Raw genomic sequence first — 21,821 nt, forward strand, 5'->3', positions numbered from 1 at the left:
ATGGCAAATCTGGCCTGCTGATCTCTCTGCTTGGCCCCCTCATTGCTGCTTGCAGCTATATTTTGTATAGCACCTTTCATACACAGAATGCAGCTGAAAGTGCTTTACATTTGGGACATTTTTAACACAATAATAAACAAGATAATAATAATACATTATATATAGGTTTTGCTAACAAATGCTTACATAACACTACAAACCGCAAGCCCTTGTTGCGGGCCCCCACAAATAACAACAATTTCCTGCAAGTTCTTCAGTCATTCCTCTTCGTTGCTGTGCCTGTTTATGAGCCGATCAGCAATATATACCAAGCAATATCAGAAATACTATTAATATTAAATATTTAATTATCTCTTGGTTTGTTTTTCTGATCCATTGATCCAACCAACCTAAGTATACTGGTCAAAATAAATAAGGGAACACTTTTTCATAGGAGTATAGCATCAAGTCTATCAAACTTGTAAGCTATTGGTCTGGCCAGTTACGTAACAGGTGGTTGTGAATCAGTTTCACCTGCTTTGGTGTCATCAAAGTTAACAGGTGCACTAGAGGGGCAACAATGAGACGACCCCCAAAACAGGAATGATTTTACAGGTGGTGGCAACTGATAATTTTTCCATCTTTGTCTTTCTTGAGCTAAGTTTCGCATTTGAGTAGGGTCAGTGTCACTACTAGTAGCATAAGCCAGTACCTGGAGCCTACAAAGGTTGCACAGGTAGTCCAACTCCTCCAGAATGGCACACCAATACATTCCATTGCCAGGACTTCTGTGTCTCCCAGCGCAGTCTCAAAAGGAGATTCCTGGAACAGGCAGTTGGTCTAAGAGAGCTGGGCAGTGTGGTAGAAGATCCTTTACCCAGCAGCAGGACCAGTATCTGCTCCTTTGTGCAAGGAGGAACAGTAGGAGCCCTGTCAGAGCCCTAAAAAATGACCTCCAGCAGGCCGCTGGTGTGAATATCTCTGACCACACTGTCAGAAACAGACTTCATGAGGGTGGCCTGAGGGCCCGATGGCCTCTAGAGGGACCTGTGCTCACTGCCCAGCACTGTGGAGCTCAATTGCCATTTGCCATAGAATACAAAATTGGCAGGTCCGCCATTGGCGCCCTGTGCTTTTCACAGATGAGAGCAGGTTTACCCTGAGCACATGTGACAGACGTGAAAGGGTCTGGACATGTTGTGGAGAACGTTATGCTGCCGGGAACATCATTCAGCATGGCCGGATTTGGTGGTGGGTCAGTGATGATCTGGGGAGGCATACCCTTGGAGGGACGCACAGACCTCTATGGGCAAGACAACGGCACCCTCACTGCTCTTAGGTATCGGGATGAATCTTCATTGTCTGACCCTGTACTGGTGGAGAGGCCCCTGGGTTCCCCCTGGTGCACAACAATGGCCGGCCACATGTGGTGAGAGTGTGCAGGCAGTTCCTGGAGGATGAAGGAAATGATACCATTGACTGTCCCCCACACTCCCCTGACTTAAATCCAGTAGAACACTGGATTGTACCACAGACTGTCAAGGAGCTCAATGATGGCCGTGTCCATATCTGGGAACAGACCCCCAGGACACCATCCGCCGTCTCATTGTCAAGCATGTGGGGTCCATACGAACTACTGAGTTCCATTTTGAGTTGCTGCAATGAAATTTAGGCAAAATGGACTAGCTTGTCGCATCATTTTTTCACTTTTTTCATTGATTTTCGTGGGGGTCTTTGAATTCAGCCCTCTGTAGGTTGATCATTTTCATTACAAAAAAAAATGTGGCATCCTTTACCCAGTACACATTACCCAGTGCATATCAATATATCATATATCATATCACCCCCCTGGTGTTCAGTGAAGATTGTTTAATGGTTGTATTTTAGACTTTGCAGCATCACTGGCAATCTGGCCGACCCTTAACCCCTTTTAACTTTTAATACTTCTATCCCTTCCCATGCTACCCCTCACAAAAGGAGTGGTGTAGACTAGGAAAAGTGGGTTTGTCTTTGTAAGTCAGTGGAGCCCATAAAGCCAAAATGATTGTAGACGTATGTGCTGACCATCTTAAGTTGTTTCTTTCCTAAAAATAGAGCAAATACACAAGGTTAAGTTTTGTTATTGTTAGCTGATTCTTATATGACTGGACTTGGCTGACTATACTTTGTGATAAGGATGCACATTTTAAAGTGTCTTGGCAGACGGGCAGTATTTCTTTCCTAAACCTCTCCAGAACCTGGCAAAAGTACAATTCAACTCCATATTTCTAGTTTCATGATATCAGCATCAATGGTTCCTGCCCACATTTAAGCCAGATTGCTCCACTGCTCCTAAGATTTATGGTGTAGTGTAGGTCTGGTCCCAAGAGGGTCATAGTGTCAAGCATTTCTCTGTCCGGGTTCGAGTTTTTTAGAGAATGACATCATGCAGTCCTTGTATCCAAAGTAAATAAATGCAGAATTTACTCCAGAGAATGACGGTGTGTTGTAAACCACGAGCAGCCGGTTTAAACCATCTCTCCACTTTCCTTGGTGGTGAACCAAAGGCTAAGTCAAGGCTGCAGTTTGGTTGGTATTTTTAGTGTACTGTACCCTCTCTAGCCTGCAAAAACAGTATCATATTGGTCATTCTGTGTCAAATCAGATAATATTTTGGCACCATCTTAGATTTAGTTCAAACCTTGTCTATATTATGAATGGGTCCCAAAACCAAGTCTTGTAAAATGTTTATGTTCAAATCCTATGTCTTAATGTTTAGCCTTTGTTATTATTTCATAGCTTGGCTAACACCAGACCGCATCTCAAATGGTAAATGGACTGCATTTATATAGCGCTTTTTGACTCCTCGGAGCACTCAAAGTGCTTTACAATGTCACATTCACCCATTCACACACCGATGGCTGAGGCTGCCATGCAAGCGCCAACCTGCTCATCGGGAGCACTGGGGTTAAGGATCTTGCTCAAGGGCACTTTGACAAGGTCAGGAGGAGTTGGGCTCGAACCAACAACCTTCCAGCTACTGGTCAACTCCTCTTCCTCCTGAGCCACTGCTGCCCCCTCAATTGAAATAGAGAATGGGTCTGGGGACCCTTCATTTACTTCCGATTTCCAAGGGGCATAACCAGCAATGAAATTAAACTTAAACTGATACATTAAACCCTTACCCAGTCTTTTTTGGAAATATAGCAGACACCTCTTGTTGGTTTTAAGAGGTAGGTTAAAGGTTTTAAATGCAGTTGTTTACTCCATTCCAAAGAAAACTCACATCCATGTCAACACTGACGTCATCAGCACAGCCATTGGTTGTGTTCAACAGCGCTGCTAGCTGTCCTTTGGCATATATCATACAATGCCCACCCCATGCCGGATAAGTGGTTGTGATTGGTCCCTGGGTTTTTGGTGATTTGAAAACCTGTTTCAATGGGACTGTCTCCAGAGTCCAGACAGACCTGCAAAGCAAATTCAGATTAGCTAACAAGTAGATAGATAGATAGATAGATAGATATATAGATACTTTATTGATCCCCAAGGGGAAATTCAAGAAGTGTCTGGGTTTACATCAGGCTTATTTCAAAATTGAATTAGCTTGTGCTGACGTCTCCTAGAAAGATGGCAGCAAGCAGAAGAAGAGTTTATGTAATGCACTGACTGCACCAGCTGTCCTCTTTATTCTCTTTCTGTAAACTTAACGGTTAAAAATACTTCTGCCTCCCAGTTGTCCCTGTCAAGTTTGCCATGGTCGTGGACACCTCAACAGGCACAGGAAAGGAGGCATCGGGCAGGGGCGGTGGGGGGCTTGGTTGGTTGTCAATGGGGTGCAGAGTTAGAGTTAGAGTTCAGTAGGGTGACAGCCACAGGAAAGAAGCTTCCTTTGACCAATCACCGTTGTGTCGTCTGCAAACTTGACAATGCTGTTAAAGCCATGTACAAGTGTGCAGTCCTGGATGAAGAGGGAGTAAAGGAGAGTGCTCAGCACACATCCCTGTGGTACACCAGTGTTTAGGGTGATGGTTGATATTATCTAACCTAACAGACTGAGGTCTGTTGGTTAGGAAGTCCAGAATACAGTTACAGATAGAGGTATTGATGCCCAGTTCACTGAGTTTGGTGACCAGTTTGGAGGGGATGATTGTGTTGAATGCTGAACAATAAACAGTCAATAAACAGCATTATCACATACATCTGTTATCATCCAAAAATAGACCCTATGTTGTTCTCAGATCAGAGTTGTACTTTAAAGCAGCGGTATGCAATTTTTTTTTACCTTTATATAACAGCTTCAAAGCTATTTTGATGGTAAACAAACTTGTAATAGGGAAAATCGTGCACCTGGCATAGCTGGCAGTGCCTCACAAGCAGAAAATCAGCCTTGCAATTTGACGGCGAGCCGGAGACATCTTGCGAGAAACGTGAAACATTACCTGGTCAGTAGATACAGCTCTTTGGAGATTGTCTTTGCCTATTGCTAATTCTTCTGCTCCAAAACAAATGCACATGTACTGTGCCCAGGTTGAAGGGCTCATGTTGTGAGAAGTATTTACAAAGGCAAGGTAAAATATAAATATTTTTTATACAATATTGATATTGTTTTTTCGGAACACAATAATATCAAAGTATTGTATTTGCAGACAAAATATTGATTGACGCCATGTGAGTACAAAAAACTGACTTTACCCTCAATATCTTTTTGTACTTTGTTCTTAATATATACGGCCTTATATAAAATCAATGGGCATACAGCACAAACTTTTAATCGTCAAGTCATACTGAGAAGGGGTTTTTCTTCCATCCTACAAAGTTTGGTCTGGCTAGGAAAGCTACCTTTGAAAATATTAGTGCACAAACATGGCTTCCAAGATAAGGCATTTTTTAGAGTGAAGTAACTAAAAAAAATCTGATGCGAAAAAAAAAAATTAAAACATTGGAATTGAAAAAAAAAAATATATATATATTTTGCACGTGTTATTTTGGCACCTAAACATGCTGTAGACAAACCTTAAGCAAAATCTGAGAGAGTGTGTGTTTGTCCACTTCACTGGTTAATCTAATATACGTGCTCTCTGCTGCCATCTCTGTCTCCCCAGGTGCCTTCGACAGACAGGAATGCCCTGAGCTCACTGTGGGGAAAGCTGGCTTCGGAGATTCTAATGCAGAACTGGGAGGCTGCCATGGAGGACCTGTCCCGCTTGAGGGAGACTATCGATAACAATGTAAACGCCCCACCGCTGAAAATTGGACACCCGCCCTCGGATTCGCTTACATAGGCCCCGCGATATTGACCTCTCTGAGTTTCTGTAAAACGCCACAGCACTGATGCTACTGCTGTTGCCCGCCGTTGTCTCTCTCTCTCTTCTGCTGTAGCTGCTGTTTCTCATGTGTCATTTCTCCAGTGTCATCCTCCCTGTTTATGCTCTGTCTGGACTGTTTCTTTTCTCGATCTTCATGTCTTCTCCTCTTTCCTTCTGTCTCTGTCTATTAGCTTGTAGATCTTTCCTGCTTTATCCTTGCATGCTCTTGATTGCTCTGTCCCTCACCCCTTTTGTGGACTCAAGGAAAGCCTTAAATTGCATAGTTTTTCTTGGTCAAGTCCAATTTTTAATTGGTGGGAAAGAGTTAGAAAAAAGGGGTGCGGGGTTTGGCTCGTTTGAGACATGGAAGCAGTAAATGTTTTTGACCCATGGAGCATTTCTATTTTGAACTCAGCATTTGGCAAAAAAGAGTCGCCTAAAGCTTAAGGTCAACTTGATGTGTTGTTTTAATGAGAGCTGACTCTCAAGCTTTGGCTGACAGAAGAGTCAAAATGACCTTATTCACCCTCTGCCTTTTTTTTTTTTTCCCTCCCTCCGTTCTCTCTCTTTCTCTCTTTTTCTTTCGTCTGTGTGTCTCTCTCGTGCTAACTATGTTCTTTTTTCCCCACCCCAGTCTGTAAGCTCCCCACTGCAGTCCCTTCAGCAGAGGACTTGGCTCATACACTGGTCCTTGTTCGTCTTCTTCAACCACCCGAAAGGTCGAGACAACATCATCGAGCTTTTCCTCTACCAGCCACAGTAAGCACCTTCAGCAGTTATAGTCGTTTATGTCTGGTGTGGGGGATTTTGTTTTGGTTTGGGGTTTGCCTCCAATAAAAAAGCATGAGGTACTCATGGCTCGATGGCTCGCTTCAGGTCCGTCCGTCGGTCGGTTGGTTCGTCGGTTGGACGGCTCACCGCAGTCCACAAGCAAAAGAGAAGGGAAAAATGCTGATGTGGCACCTTCAGAAGCCCAGTGTCCCAAACCACCTCTGCAGGTCGGCTTGCCGGCCAGGCTTCCTTCCTCTCTCCTCCTCTTACCACACCAGACAGTGTATGTGTGGGGGGGGGCTTAAATTGGGGGGAGCTATACTGTGGAGTTTAGAGGGGGAGTTAGGCCTAAGGAGGGACGAGACCCGAGAGAGAGAGAGAGAGAGAGAGAGAGAGATCGAGCAGTGCTAGTCAAGTTGGCAGCCTATGCCGAACCTTTGCAGAGAGCAGGAGGGAGGCCTACTGGTTTTATTATGAAGTTCATTACCTAAAAAAGAAACCAAGCCCTCGTAACAACCTAAAAGGCCTACTTCAAGGCCTCGCTGGTATTTTTAAGTGGTCTCTCTGTATATGTGATTGTGAGTATGCATGAATGTGTGCCTGGGTCTGTTTTTGTGTGGTCTGTTTTGTCACAAAGCTGTGAGTTTGAAAGGCCATGTGTATGGGGAAACCTGATATCCGACTTAAAATTTGCACACCACCTTTTTTCAGGATTTTTCTCTTGATTGCTCCTTTTTGTTATTGACCAGATGCATAGTCTTAATCCAAAGCACAACATTGTTACCACAGTATATAACACACATCTATGTGGTGTTGGAGTTGTCCCCCTTCCTTTACTTTTTTAGCCAATACAGATGATTAAAGAAGTCAGGCCCATAACTATTCAAGAGAATCTTACCATAGTGGCTCGACAGATCTCTTGTGCTGTGCCATTTTTGTCTAAACAAGCATCCTTTTTTCCTTCACTGCGGCTTGTCCAGTTCTCTCTGTCCTGACCACTAGTTTCCTTTGGGTCGTGGCCAAGACCAGTGACCCTCAACTGGACGTTTGACCCAACGCCTGCAGGCGAAAACAAAAAATAAAAAACAAAGTAAATGTCTAGGCAAGACCTTATCTGGACATAGTCTAACTCTAACTGATTTTACTTGTGTTCAATGCATAAAGTGTTGTTTGTCATGATAAATAGCGACATATGAAACAAAGCCTGTGGGTGATGGGAAGATGGGAAAGCATATCTGTGCACCATAGTCTTAATTTAAATTTAAAATTTAAATGTTTTGACATTTTTTTTAATTTCTGTAAACAGTAAACTTGCTGGTCACTGTTTACTGTTTTTTGGATCTTTATGGATGAAAACTGAATCTGTGCTCAAGGATTTATTCCAGTCTGTGCTCAAAAACTGTTTATTAAAGTTCAACACACGGTTACTTTTGATGCCAGGCCAACTTTTCTCTCTTAAACTCACTCAATCCCCAGGTCTTTTCACAATACTTGTGTTATTTCTTTTTTTTTTAACTATATTTTTTGGGCTTTTTTGCCTTTATTTGGTCAGGACAGTGGAGAGTGACAGGAAGCAAGTGGGAGAGAGAGATGGGGTGGGATCAGGAAATGACTGCAGGTCGGATTTGAACCTGGGTCCCCGTTCCGGAAATGTTGCTGCTGCAGCTGGCATCTTTAGGGGAGTGTGGAGTAACACGCTCTGGAAATTCACAATTTCGTCGCCGTTTAAAAAAAAAAAAAAAAAAAACATAGTCCAGTATTTCTTTCGAAATTGAAATGAAGTTGTATGCAACAGCAAACCCTAGCTTACTAACAGGTTGGAATTTTGAAATGTCACGTGACGTGATGTCGTGCAACGACATGATGCAATCGACTCCTACGGACTTTCCCCTAAAGATGCCAGCTGCAGCAGCAACATTTCCGGAAAGGTACTGGCTTGATGAAATTTATTCTGGACTCTATATCCGACCACATAAAGACCTCGGGATACTTCGGTTTGGCTTTAGGGACCCTCTACTCACTACCACGTAAGTGTAATGTTGTTTGGAACTGTAGAAGAGGTATAAAAATAGCGTTTTGTAGCGGCGAAATGACATGCCCTGGTCACTTCCAGGCTAACGAGTTTTAACTAAAAACGGTAAAATCGAACTTTCTCAAAACACATCCGAATGACATGATTTTGATGTCAACTCTACGTATGTACTCCCAATCATCCGTAAATTGATCTAAAGTGCATTTTACATTTTACTAAGGATAATTCCTTTAAGGAGGTTATTGTCAAGGGTGCTGATCGACTGTGGAGAGGAGAGACAAACGAAAGCAAAGCAGAACAGAACAGAAAAACAGAAACGAAGATGATCCTAGAACATCGGTTATTGAATTCTTGCGTCCAAAAAAAAAAAAAAAAAAAGCAAAGTCCAAGGGCAGCTTGCGAGAGCAGGCATAATGTCACAGGATGACCTATGATGTAGGTGCAAACAGGAAAGATAATACCAGCGTAATACGACCCCACCACTTGCAGAGTGGACTCTGGGTTTCACATGATTTGCCTCTAATTCCACCTCTCCCTAGATGTATTGTGAAACTGGAACTGTGCAACCACTTTCTCTCTCTCTCTCTCTCTCTCTCTCTCTCTCTCTCTTTTTCTTCATCTCTTTTTTCTTCATCTTCTTCTCCCCTCTTTCTTTTCCTTCCCTCTCGTTTTCCCTCTCCATTTCCTCCCTCCCTCCCTCCTTTCTCCCTTCCTCTCTTTTCATCTCCAATTACCACCAGGTACAAAATGTTATCCAGTGGGAAAATGGAGAGAAGCCATGGAGGGAAAAAGAACTGCTCATAGTTCTGAACGGCCTGTCCTGCCCCCGTGTCCCACTGTCTGATTAGACACCGTTATTGGTCCCTCAGATGCCCTGAACTGTTTTTTGGATCAGTCAGATAAGTCACTCTGTGGACCCCTCCTCTGGCCTTGGTCGATGACTCACACAAGATTCGTGATGACGGGGTGGGTGGGTGGTTGTGGGGGGGGGGGGGGGGGGTGTAGGGATGGGGTGGGGGAGTTGTAAAGGGGGTCCACGACCCCTACCACCTTGTCCCTTCCCTGGAGGGAGTGGAGGAGGTATAAGTTAATCAGCAACACAGCATGAAGTGTTGCGGTTTGCCTCAGCCTTGCCTCAGTCAGCTACAAAGAGCTATGAGAGATTGTGTGAACCAAGATCACTCATCAGTCCAACCCCCTACAGAGACACACACACACACACACACACACACACACACACACACCATCCTTATCACTCGCCTCGTTGCTGTTTTTAGCCCCCTAACATCACAAGACCCACAGGCCCCTATGTCCCTTTAATTGTTTCAGCTAATTAAACCATTACCATACTGTGTATTTTCCTCCCCTCTTTCTCCCTCTCTCTCTCTCTCTCTCTCTCTCTCTCTCCCTCTCTCTCTCTCTCTCTCTCCTCTCTCTCTCTCTCTCCCTCTCTGAATGACATATGTTTCCCTATTCTCATCCCTATAAGAGCTTGAGGGGAGGCCGAGGAGCCTAAAGCTCTGCTTTCACTTTGAAATTTAATTTGGTCAAAAAGGTCGGGCGAAAGGCTCGCATGGAGGAGGGGTGGGGGTGTTGAAGATTGTCCAGCAGATTGGTGAAAAAACAGGATCCTTATCAGTGCTGGGGTTTAGGGCTGGCATGACTCATCTGTAGGGATGCGGAAGATTTGTGTCCTTCAGTTTTCAGCGCTGTGTCAAGCCAGAGAGAGTGAATCAGGCCCCCTCGCTCTCTGCTGTTGAGTGCGGGCCTTGTCTCGGGTTGTAATTGTCCCGAAAGACACGGCTCCTGGTCCCACACTCAGCCTACAGCCAGTTGACCTGTGGCTGAAAAACAAGCCCCCGCTGGATTGGGTTTCAGCTACTGGGCAAGACTGTGGTCAGTGATCCGTATCTGGAGAGGGGTTTTCCTTTTTTCTCCCGCACGCTCCCCCCACACGACCCCAAACCTTGTTTCCACCCCTTTCCCTTTCCCTCGTTGTACAGAAGGCAGTAATGAAAAAACGAGGACGTTTTCAACATTCACTGACTTATTTGGACCAGAGTCTCTGTTTTCCATTGGGCAGTTAAGGGAAAAAAAGATCAGACAACGCATGTATTTCCTTAACATTTTGTTTTTAAAAATGTGCTCTCGTCCAGGTACCTCAACGCCATTCAGACCATGTGTCCCCACGTGCTTCGCTACCTGACCACAGCCGTCATCACCAACAAGGACGTCCGCAAACGCCGGCAGGTCTTGAAGGATTTGGTCAAGGTCATCCAGCAGGTATATCCACAAGCGCCATGCCTGGCTTGTTGGCACAGCTGCCAGTCTCGCCCGCAACTTCCCACAGCTTCCTCTACTTCGAGACCAATCCCACCCCCGACCCTCATCATCATGTAGCTGTGGTCAGGCTCGCCTCTGTCGGCAAAGTGTTCATTTGGGTTTGTACTGTAGCAGGTAGTCCAGGGAGTATTGACGTAAATGTAATGTTCTTCAGGCCATTGGTAAAGAAAAAAGCAACTGAGTTATCATGGCCCATGCAGTATGTTGGCCTGTGATGTGAAAATGACCTCATAGCGTTTTGTTTATCGCACCGTTCACATAGTAGCTGGTGTTCTTTTGGAGGTTAATGCATACAGTAGGCTCTCACATCTGATTACAGAGCCAGCACAAGTCCAGCATGCTAAAACATTTTACCGTGGGACCCTGGGTGGAGTGAGTGAGTGAGTCTGTGTGAGTGTGTGTGTGTGTGTGTGTGTGTGTGTGTGTGTGTGTGTGTGTGTGTGTGTGTGTGTTTACAAATAAGTTTAGACAGCATATGTGTGTGTATGCTAGAGTGCAGACTGACCTGAAAATAGAATCCCACTCTCTTTGTTAGTTGCTAGTGTCTTCTTGAAAGTTTATAACTGGGCTTTTGCCCTGGCTAGGGTGGCAATAGGGGACGTTTTGTGGGCAGGGGAGGGTTAGTCTTGAACCTATTAAGGTTGATGTATGGCTCCATGATGGACGCTCTGATTGTAGTGTTCCTCTGTCCCCCTTACACAGTAACAGTAGCTTCTTCCTAGATCAGTGACTTCAAAGTCTAAATAAGCACAGTCTCACCACCACCACCACCACCCCTCACCCCACCCTTGTAATCACTAAAACATGTGCTCACCGTGCTTCCCTTCCCTGGATTTGTCCTCTGTCGTGGTTTGTGCAAACATGACAAACATTCAGGAACGAGGGAAGACTTGAATCCATAAGCTTTCTGAAATGGTCCAGTCGTGGTCAAGGCACACTCATGAGACAGATTTATGACATATTGATTGCTTGTGAAAAACAGTGGTAAGCTGCGCTGGGGCACCACGCCTGGTTGGCTGAGAAGCTTTGTGATTAAGCAAACACAGACACACATACACACACACACAGACCCATGCATCACACAACCACAGAATGTGTATTCCTTCAAGGGAGAATTCCTAGGAAAAAACAATCCTTTTCAGATCGGTTGTTGTCTCAGTTGTCTATACTGTTTTGTTGCTCACATTGCTTTTTAGTTAAAGAAAAACTCTGGCCATTTTTCACATCGATCTCTGTTTCTCGAGTGCTGCATCCAACAGCTAGAGTAGCTAGGCAACTAACAGTGCTATGCTCTGGGGACATCTCTCAGGGCTCCAGACTAACTTTTTGCACTGGTTGCACTGGTGCATAGTGAAGAACTTTTTTTCTTAGGTGCACCAGCACAAAAGTTGGGTTGTCCTATGACTTATGATTTACAATTCTACAAGAAAAGTAACTTAATGAAGTGTTGAAATTTAAAACTTTAAATTTAAACTTAAAACATCTCAAGATGAATTAAATAAAAATAACAGTTAGTAAATTAACAGTGTCTTTTAAGGGCTTCAAACTGCACATCTCATGGCTCAATGTCTTACATACTATCCTTCATGATCTTTAGGCCTTGGCTAAACCAGCTCGCCAGGCTAGCATCTTCCATAGAAATGTATTTGAGCACAATTTAAAGAGATGTTCCAAGTAGCCTGGGGATTTTTTTATGTGATTTTGCAAATGATGCAACAATCATTTGACCCCCACAATGCAATTTACTTTTTTAATTTTAGTATTTTTAAATTTTCAATAAGAACATCACTATGGTTAATGCAGTAACGAAATGGTAGGCCTATTATTATAGGCTATTGCAATGACTTGCCATGCTCGATCTAAATGTGTCCATTCAATTCACCGTACACAATGACCACAGTATTGCAGGGAATATTCGGGCTTTAAATGTAGCAGCGATATTCGGTTTTGCGCCAAATACTTTGATGCCATCAGAATGAGTTTACACAACTCAAGCAAAACGAATATTGCTGTTGAAAACCGGGTTACTCCCTGCATGTAACTGCGGTCAATGGCGCGACCTCTTTTCGGCGATATCTGTATCTCTGTCGTTCGGGAAGGCCTTGTATGCATTGTTCGCAATTTTGAAGACGTCTTTTCATCTGCAATGACTCCTATAAATTTGGCGCAAGTGGCATTCCTGTATCGTCGGGTTTTACGTTCAAACTATTTTTCTGGTAAATAATTATTATGACCACCGCGGCAGCTTAAATGGTCATATATAGGTTTAGTCAGATTTTTTTTTTTTTTTTTTTTTTTTTCTTTTTTTTCGCATGTCCACATTTCCGTCCCCCGGGACACTGGACCCAAACTTGGTGGGCAAAGGATAGCATGGAACCATCGACTGTACAGTTTTCTGTGAATATCTTGAGAACCGTAGGGCCTAGGATGACCAATTTTTTCCATATGTTTGCCTCCAGGGGTCATGTTAACCCATTCCATGTAAACTGATACACACGCACACACATACATTCACAGTAATCACAAAGTAGACATATGTACGCATGCATGCACATGCACAAACACACATACGCAGGCAAACACACAAGCACACACACACACACACACACATAAACATAAACGTACACGCACACATGCACACACAATTCAAGAATTTCTCAGAATTATGAACAGGCAAGATGGGGGTGGGGTTGTATAAAATGAATTTTACATGTGAAATCTATGAACTAATTATGTTCATAGAATCATATAGGCCTTTCAGCATGATTTATTTTTGTGAAAAAAAAAGTGCTGGACTGGGCGGCGGTCATATTTTGTACCGCTCTGCGGTACATCTAGTTTCGGACTGAACTTGGTGAAGGGAAGTTTCACTAGGCCTATCGTAGGCAGCGATAAACTTGATCAGTATCTCAGGCTCGTCTGATCGGTTTGTTGCTGCCAGCCGAAAAGGCAGTGGGGAGGGGGATATTTATCTCGGCCTATGTGACCACACTGTAATGCAACTGCATCCTCTGTTTATCTGATGGGTCTCTGACCTCTCTCTCTCTCTCTCTCTCTCTCTCTGCAGCACACGCATTTTCAAATTTACACACAGGCACTGGGCCACGGCCAATCAGAGGGGAGGTCCCGCCCTTCACTATCTGTGATTTGTTTAAACCACGATATTGGGCAAATATGTGTTTGTTATTGAACCAAAGGTAGAGTTTCAATGCGGACACTTTTTTCCTCTCGAATAGCTGGTCCGGTGCTGACCTCCGATTTTTTAGTCGCACTTTTGAAAAATTAGGTTTGATATGCTAATCAAATTGGTGGCACTCTAGAGCCCTGTCTTTAAAATCATGCCCCCAGAGTGTAGCACTTTAGCTGCCTGGCTACACTAGCTGTTGGCTGTGGCAACTTGAGCTAAATAGCACCAAATGTTTTTGTTTGTTTTTCATACCAACAGTACTCGGTGACTTCGAGAAACAGACATCTATGTGAAAAATTGCGGAGTTTTCCTTTAATGGTGTTATTGTCAAGAACCTAACAGTTCCTTTTTGTACTATATTTAAGAACCTAACAGTTCCCTTTGTACTCTATTTAAGGAATCCCACACCTACAAAGACCCCATCACAGAGTTTGTGGAGTGCCTGTCGTGAACTTTGACTTTTGACAGCGCCCAGAGGAAGCTCAGGAGTGTGAGTCGGTAAGTCCCAGCTGTCCCCTGCCCACTGACTTTTATGAGGCTTTTCTTTGAGTCATTCCCCAAAAAAGTGGTGATGGTACATGAAAACAAACCGACCCCCGACCCCCACAACCCCATCAACCTTGCCCCTTACCCTTTAGGGCACCTGCACACTTTCTTGTTGTGAAACGATGCATAGAGTTCAAAAGGAGCAGAGCTTATTCATACAAACTCCAGTTCAAAGCACTGCTAAGTAACTACTTGTCCTTTTTAGTCCTTTTTTATGATGTACATCCATTTTGTCTTTGGTAAAGGGAGTAAAGAACACAGACAGACACACACACACACACACACACACACATAAACATAAACGCGTACACGCGACACATGCACACAATTCAAGAATTTCTCAGAATTATGAACAGGCAAGATGGGGGTGGGGTTGTATAAAATGAATTTTACATGTGAAATCTATGAACTAATTATGTTCATAGAATCATATAGGCCTTTCAGCATGATTTATTTTTGTGAAAAAAAGTGCTGGACTGGCGGCGGTCATATTTTGTACCACTCTCGCGGGTACATCTAGTTTCGGACTGAACTTGGTGAAGGGAAGTTTCACTAGGCCTATCGTGAGGGGCAGCGATAAACTTGATCATTATCTCAGGCTCGTCTGATCGGTTTGTTGCTGCCAGCCGCCGAAAGGCAGTGGGGAGAGGGGATATTTATCTCGGCCTATGTGACCACACTGTAATGCAACTGCATCCACTCTGTTTATCTGACGGGTCTCTGACCCTCTCTCTCTCTCTCTCTCTCTCTCTGCAGCACACGCATTTTCAAATTTACACACAGGCACTGGGCCACGGCCAATCAGAGGGGAGGTCCCGCCCTTCACTATCTGTGATTTGTTTAAACCACGATATTGGGCAAATATGTGTTTGTTATTGAACCAAAGGTAGAGTTTCAATGCGGACACTTTTTCCTCTCTCGAATAGCTGGTCGCGACCGGGTGCAACCTCCGATTTTTTAGTCGCGCACTTTTGAAAAATTAGGTCGCATATGCGACCAAATTGGTCGCACTCTAGAGCCCTGTCTTTAAAATCATGCCCCCAGAGTGTAGCACTTTAGCTGCCTGGCTACACTAGCTGTTGGCTGTGGCAACTTGAGCTAAATAGCACCAAATGTTTTTGTTTGTTTTTTCATACCAACAGTACTCGGTGACTTCGAGAAACAGACATCTATGTGAAAAATTGCCGGAGTTTTCCTTTGATGGTGTTATTGTCAAGAACCTAACAGTTCCTTTTGTACTATATTTAAGAACCTAACAGTTCCCTTTGTACTCTATTTAAGGAATCCTACACCTACAAAGACCCCATCACAGAGTTTGTGGAGTGCCTGTACGTGAACTTTGACTTTGACAGCGCCCAGAGGAAGCTCAGGGAGTGTGAGTCGGTAAGTCCCAGCTGTCCCCTGCCCACTGACTTTTATGAGGCTTTTCTTTGAGTCATTCCCCCAAAAAGTGGTGATGGTACATGAAAACAAACGACCCCCGACCCCCACAACCCATCAACCTTGCCCCCTTACCCTTTAGGGCACCTGCACACTTTCTTGTTGTGAAACGATGCATAGAGTTCAAAAGGAGCAGAGCTTATTCATACAAACTCCAGTTCAAAGCACTGCTAAGTAACTACTTGTCCTTTTAGTCCTTTTTTATGATGTACATCCATTTTGTCTTTGGTAAAGGGAGTAAAGAACACAGACAGACACACACACACACACACACACACACACACACACACCGTAAACATAGTCATTGTTGACCTCTGGCCACAAGTGCCCTGGTGAGTATTTGCTGGTAATGGTGCCGTTGCGGCCTGCGCTTTTGCTCAGCTCATTAGTGACTGTGTGGGCCTGACCTCCACGCCGGCTCCTGCTGGCAGCCGAGGCCTTCTGTCATCAGCAAGGGTCATCAACAGTTAGCTGTGTCATGGTATGGCCGCAGAGAATGAGAACATGAAGGAGTCAGACTGAGACAGTGAGCGAGAAAACAGGAGTAGCAAACAACAGGGAGAGAGATGAGAGGAGGGAGAGCGATTGAGAGAGAAGTAGCAGAAGATGGAGAGGGAGAGAGAGAGAGAGAGAGAGAGGCGGAAGATGGAGAGAGAGGGGTCATCTGGGAAAGCCAGTGAGTCATGGCTCTGGCTGTTTTTATGAAGGCCAGTAATTGTCCATCTGCGTGGTGGTGGGTGATCGAAGAACACAGTAAAGGTTCTGGGAAACCTCTGGGTCTGCTGAGCCACTCAGACAGACGCTCTGGGTTGGTTGTTTTTTTTCGTTTTCGGAGGCCCAACCGGAACATCTGTGGTCGCAGGCACCGCGCCCGAGACTGGAGACCTCTCTTCCTCTCCTGAGTTTGTAATGGCTCGCCATGCGATCACCTCTACCGGGGGGTTTCCCACCACCGTCCGGCCCCGGCTTCCTCCTCGCTGTCAGTCATTGGCACATCACTGACGGTTCCAAACACGCAGTGGTCCCAGCACAAGCAGAGCGATAGCTCAGCATAGGAAAGATGGCTGCTTAGTCAAACAAACATTGTTGAATCTGATCTCTACGGTCATTCATTCATTCTTTCCTTTTCTTCATTCATTAAAACGAAAGATGAAATATATTTTGGATATTCTTCTGACATGAATGGGACTGGGAGGGGGACAAAAGCAAATTAGTTAAGCTTAAATGTTTGCAGGAGTTTGTTGCTTTTGGTTCGTCTCTTATGCTGATGTAATTAGTATTGTTTGTGCATCTTCTCAGATGGTTGTCAGCCCCCTGACAGGTTGACTGTGAGCTTCTGGGGTAAGAGACGCGATTGGCACAGCTGCGCATATTGCGCCATGCCATCTTAACCCTGGAAAACATTACAGACCATCATAAATTTGTTTGGTGTTCGAGGATGACTCTAAGTGCTGTGCAAACGTAGCTGCAACTTATTTATTTGTTAGCTTTTTTCCCCCATTAAAGCGTCACTTAAAATGTGGAAGTGTTTAGAAGTTGACGTTTTGTGACAGAAGCCTTAAAAAGAAGGAAAAAAAACATGTCCTAGGGGGAATTCCTGGGTGAAGTAAATGCGTTTCAATTAGCAGCGCTCACAGAGGCACATCCCAAAAGCCACTGAGTCACAGGAAGCATAGCCTCGGCTCGGCTTCGGTGGAACTCGGCTGCCTCTTTGGAATAGCCACTGGTGCTGCTGCTGCGGCCCTCACTGCACAGCTGTTGTATGGCTGCCCTCCAACCCCCTAAAACCTACTGCCAAAGCATGGGACGCATTCATTTGATAATGAAGTCAAATATTTGATATTTTGTACATTTGTACACTTACGTGGTCATTTTTTATTTGGCCAGAAGTTAAGTAATGTTAAGCCAGTGTTCAGAAGTAAAATCTATTTTTTGAAGTCCTTTTTCATCCTCCGTCATTTGCCTCTCTCTCTCTCTCTCTCTCTCTCTCTCTCTCTCTCTCCTCCCTCCCATTTTGTAATGTCAGTACGTAATGAGAGCCATCTTTGGTTTGTCGCACGACACAACCATGAGGTCTTAATGAGGCAGAGCCATAACAAGGCGGCCCCGAGCTCTGGGGCACTCCTCACAGGTGTGTTAACGAGTGTTCCCACCGCTCCCTCAGAAGAATCCGCCCCGCTTGCGGGAACGCTGGTGAGATTACCCCTAATGATTTGCCCATTTGAACCTGCTTGGAGACATGAAAGACCCCAAAACATTGCAGAGTGACTCTGGTTTCTACTTCTGTTTTTTTTTTCCCTCTCTCTTTTTTGACATCCGTGCTCCTCAACGATAAACGTTTGAAATGAAAGCCAGCTGCCCTGATCAAATGCTGCTCCCTCTTGCCGAAGTAAATGTTTATAAATCATGTCAGCGGTTTGTTGAGGGTCCCAGTTTGCTCAAGTCTTTATATACTCATAGGGGAAGCCTGCAGCCTTTACCAAACAGCCTCTAACAAATGAGATGGGGAGGGGGTGGGGGTGTATATTATGCTTTTGCACACCACTGCGCAGTTGGTTGGTTTGTTTTCTTCACTTTGCTTAATGTTGGCCTTTAAAGAAAGGTATTTCTACTATAACTGTACACAATCGTTTCGGCATGCGAAGCTTCATCCACAGCATCAGTAGAGGAACACCTTCCTCCACCCAACCCTCCCACGCTTTCCTGTCTTTATGCTATGAACACCCAAACACCTTGGCATGAGCTGGTTCCCATCATCCCTGCTCCACACATCTGGCCTCTGAATAACACGTAGTCGTAACGTGTGACGTCAGTTGAACAGGTGCTTTTACCGACAAGTTAGTAGTTGCGCCCCGCGAGTCCCCTCGGGCCTAGCATATCGTAATCACCTCATCACGTGGCCCCGGGAGCAGATGGTTCAACCCTCGAAGAAGAAGGCCTCTGTTACAAATGGCCTTGAGTGTGAATGCATGGCTTGGCTATCTTGTATATCTCCGTAAAGTCCTCAGCAGTCGGGAAAGGTTCTGCTTTGCCCTCCGATAAGCGCAGTGCCTGTGGGACACTGCAGCTGGTTTCTTCTACAAGGAATGCACAGTCGCTGCAACCAATATGCCGTCATTAAGACCGGTTGCATGTCTTTCCCCATCTGTCAGTCTTTGTTCTGCTGTTGCCATATGAAGGAGTGTTTCCTTATTTTCCTCGTTCTCCACAAAATCTTGTCTATGTGGGAAATGAGAGGATAAAATAGGGAGATGGCTCTTTCAAGATAAAGCATAAAAGGCTTTTTTTGGGGGGTGGGGAGGAGGGAGGGCTTCTGGTAGCCAACTTTCTTTTTGTGTCTCTTTAGGTCCCCTCCCCAGATGACTGCTATTATGGCACTTAACTGTTTGACTTTATCTGGCCTGAGAGATTAGCGTAGTCATGGTTGAAATGTGGGCGGCCTGATCGTGCCATGCAGTTTGGTGTTTTCTGAAGCAGAACTAGAGAGATAGCAGCCTTCTGAAGCCAGCTGAAAGTAGCTGCGTAATGTTCAGCTGAACCGGGAACCTGGGAGAATGACCAAAATTCGGATGGAGAATGAGATGGAAAGAAAGTTATGCACTTCTGTAGCCTGTAGCCAACTCTTTCATTGTTTTGTGCCAGTCGAATGAGAATGAGTTTCTTTGTGCATGTGGTCAAATTCAATGTTTAAGTGTGAGTGTGTGGACGTGTATATGTTTTGTTTCTGTCTTCTCTCAGTATGTGTTCCTATGTTTCTGTTGAGTTCTGTGTATGTTTAGAATAAAACCTCTGATTGGAGCTTTGTCTTTGCGCAGTGTGCCGCAAGGAGTGACATAAACAGTGTGTGAACAAGTCCCGCCACCCCCTCCTTCTTCTCCACTCGTCTTGATGGCATCCCTTGCGCAGCGCTGCAGGCCCTGTGGCAGTGGGCTAGATGAGTGGCGATAAGTCACAGCCACTGCGGTCACTTCAGTGGCTGACGGCGCTCCAGCCTGCATTTCATGTGGAGCTTGCGGAATTCCAAGATTTGCGGCTGATTTTTTTGAAAACCAGGAATGGTCCCGGATCTTTTCACCCCACCACTCCCCCCCTCTCTCTTTTTTTTTTTGTCTAGATAGAGGGTTTTCTTGTTTTGAACACATGCCAAAGTAAACCACTTCGGAAGTTTGAATGTGGCAAAAAAAATGGCCTACATGTTCCTTTCTACTTTTATCTATCGTACGTAATTGATGATTATTATTTTTGTGTGCAGGATGTTTTTTTCCTCTTTTTGAAAGGGTTGCAGTTTTGTAGTTTCCCACAGTTGAATCATTTGAAATAGACACAGTGGCAATACCTTTTGTTTGAGGTATTATTATATACTTTTTTGTGTCATTGGGTTTTCCATAAACCACTCAGTCAAGATGCAAATTTGTGATTATAATAATTACATTACTGGAAATTTCAACTTTTCAACTCCCCTGTCCTTGTTTAACTCTCAACTCCTGGTAACCTCTCTTCTGACTTTTATATAACAGCTGTTTTCTCTCTCTCTCTTTCACAAAATTCCCAAGAGCAAGCTCTCCAACATCATAATGTCGTCTGTTGTGTCAATGCTTCTCATGTCATGTCATGTTTTTTTTTTTTTTTTTTTCCTAGGTGTTGGTCAATGACTTCTTTTTGGTGGCTTGCCTGGAGGACTTCATTGAGAATGCGCGTCTGTTCATCTTTGAGACCTTCTGTCGAATCCATCAGTGTATTAGCATCAGGTAAGACTGACATTCGAGCTCAGAGAGAGGGCTACCCCTGTCCCTGTAATTTTGTGAAAGAAATGGCAAATGTCAGAATGACAACTGAGAAACAGTGCATGAAAGGGCTGGACTGTTCACCTCAAAGTGAAGTTTTCCAGGGAACTTAGCGAAAGGCCACAGCCTTCAGTGTTGAAGGCTTGAAAGCCTTAAACTCAGAGAGTGAAAATAGTGGAAAGTTACATATGTGCAGCTGCTTAAGCGTACCAATATATACATAAAATAATGGATGAGGCAAATTAAAAAGAAGGAAAAAGAAACTAAGACTAAGACCTTGGAATACCTGATAAGCTATTATCTTACTTATAGTGTGATATTACCACATGGATATGTAGTTGAAAGAGGCTCTTCTCATGTGAATCAAAATGCACTTGCTTTTTGGCACTGCTCCTTTTTGAATATTGCGCAGATATTACAGCTTAATAGAACTTAAGAAGGCAATTGTTGCCATTACTACTTACATTCCAATGACTGCCAGAGAGTTGATCTTGAATAGTGATCATTTTGAGGCTTACTGATATCTGTCTTCTGTCACTATGGTGATTATGTGTATGGGTGGGCTCAGATTGGCCACATAAAAATATGCAGTGCAGTCTGAAAATCCAACAAATGCTGGAAGACATGCAGTGCCAGACATGTGGCTGCAAATTTTTCAGATATGCTGGACAGTTTAATATTTTGTAAAAAACATTGTGGAAAATAAGGTTTTGTGGAGAGGGAACTGGAGAGCATGAGGGAGCGCTACCCTTATTCATTTCAGTGGTCGATACTAGGCTAGCTACTTCAGACAAAAATATAATAATTGCCAACCGTCATCTCTAAAAATGGCGGCTGACAGGTGCTCACTTCCAGCAACAAACCAATCTGGTGCTACATTACTTGTGCACACAAAAGTATGTTGTGTGTGGATTGATGGGTGAGCTGAGCGGGCAGTTTACAAACTGGCAGGATCAGTCAAGCCACATAGATTACATAATTTGTGGCACCTAATTGGCATTTTTGTAAAAATGGCCAAACCTGTCGGATGCCATTTTTATAGATAGTGGATGCCAACTTAGATGCTAACCCTCTAAACCCCTTGTCCCAGTGCATGCATATATACATACACCTTTAAGATAAGAATCAGTGTCTAGCCCCACCAAAGCACACACACACACACACACACACACACACACACACACATACACACACACACACACACAGGCGCGCCCCTGGACTCTGAGAGCAGTCATCTGAGGCACATACAGTCATCTGTTTCTTAGGACATCTGAAGGATTACGTTTTAGGAGCCTTTCAAGGTCGTTTCTCAGAATTAGGCACCCAGGAGTTTTTAAGACCACCTGAAAAGTTCTTGCCCTCTCTGTGTCTTTCTCTCTCTCTCTCTCTCTCTCTCTCTCTCTCACTCTTTCATGGTCTGGAATAGAGTGTTTTGCCAGTAAAAATAATTG

The 21,821-nt window shown here is 44.3% G+C and overlaps 1 protein-coding gene across 1 annotated transcript in view; it reads left to right on the plus strand.

Moving 5' to 3' along the window:
- Positions 1–21,821, plus strand: part of eif3ea (eukaryotic translation initiation factor 3, subunit E, a) — a 56,211-nt gene that overhangs the window by 25,462 nt on the left and 8,928 nt on the right. Inside the window, exons 6-10 of the mRNA XM_048260012.1 lie at positions 5,064–5,189; positions 5,902–6,026; positions 10,227–10,353; positions 15,428–15,529; positions 20,225–20,334. Coding sequence (XP_048115969.1) covers positions 5,064–5,189; positions 5,902–6,026; positions 10,227–10,353; positions 15,428–15,529; positions 20,225–20,334 — 590 coding nt within the window. The remainder of the gene's footprint in view (positions 1–5,063; positions 5,190–5,901; positions 6,027–10,226; positions 10,354–15,427; positions 15,530–20,224; positions 20,335–21,821) is intronic.

The sequence above is a fragment of the Alosa alosa genome, chromosome 13, assembly GCF_017589495.1.
Source record: "Alosa alosa isolate M-15738 ecotype Scorff River chromosome 13, AALO_Geno_1.1, whole genome shotgun sequence".
Lineage (NCBI taxonomy): Eukaryota > Metazoa > Chordata > Actinopteri > Clupeiformes > Clupeidae > Alosa > Alosa alosa.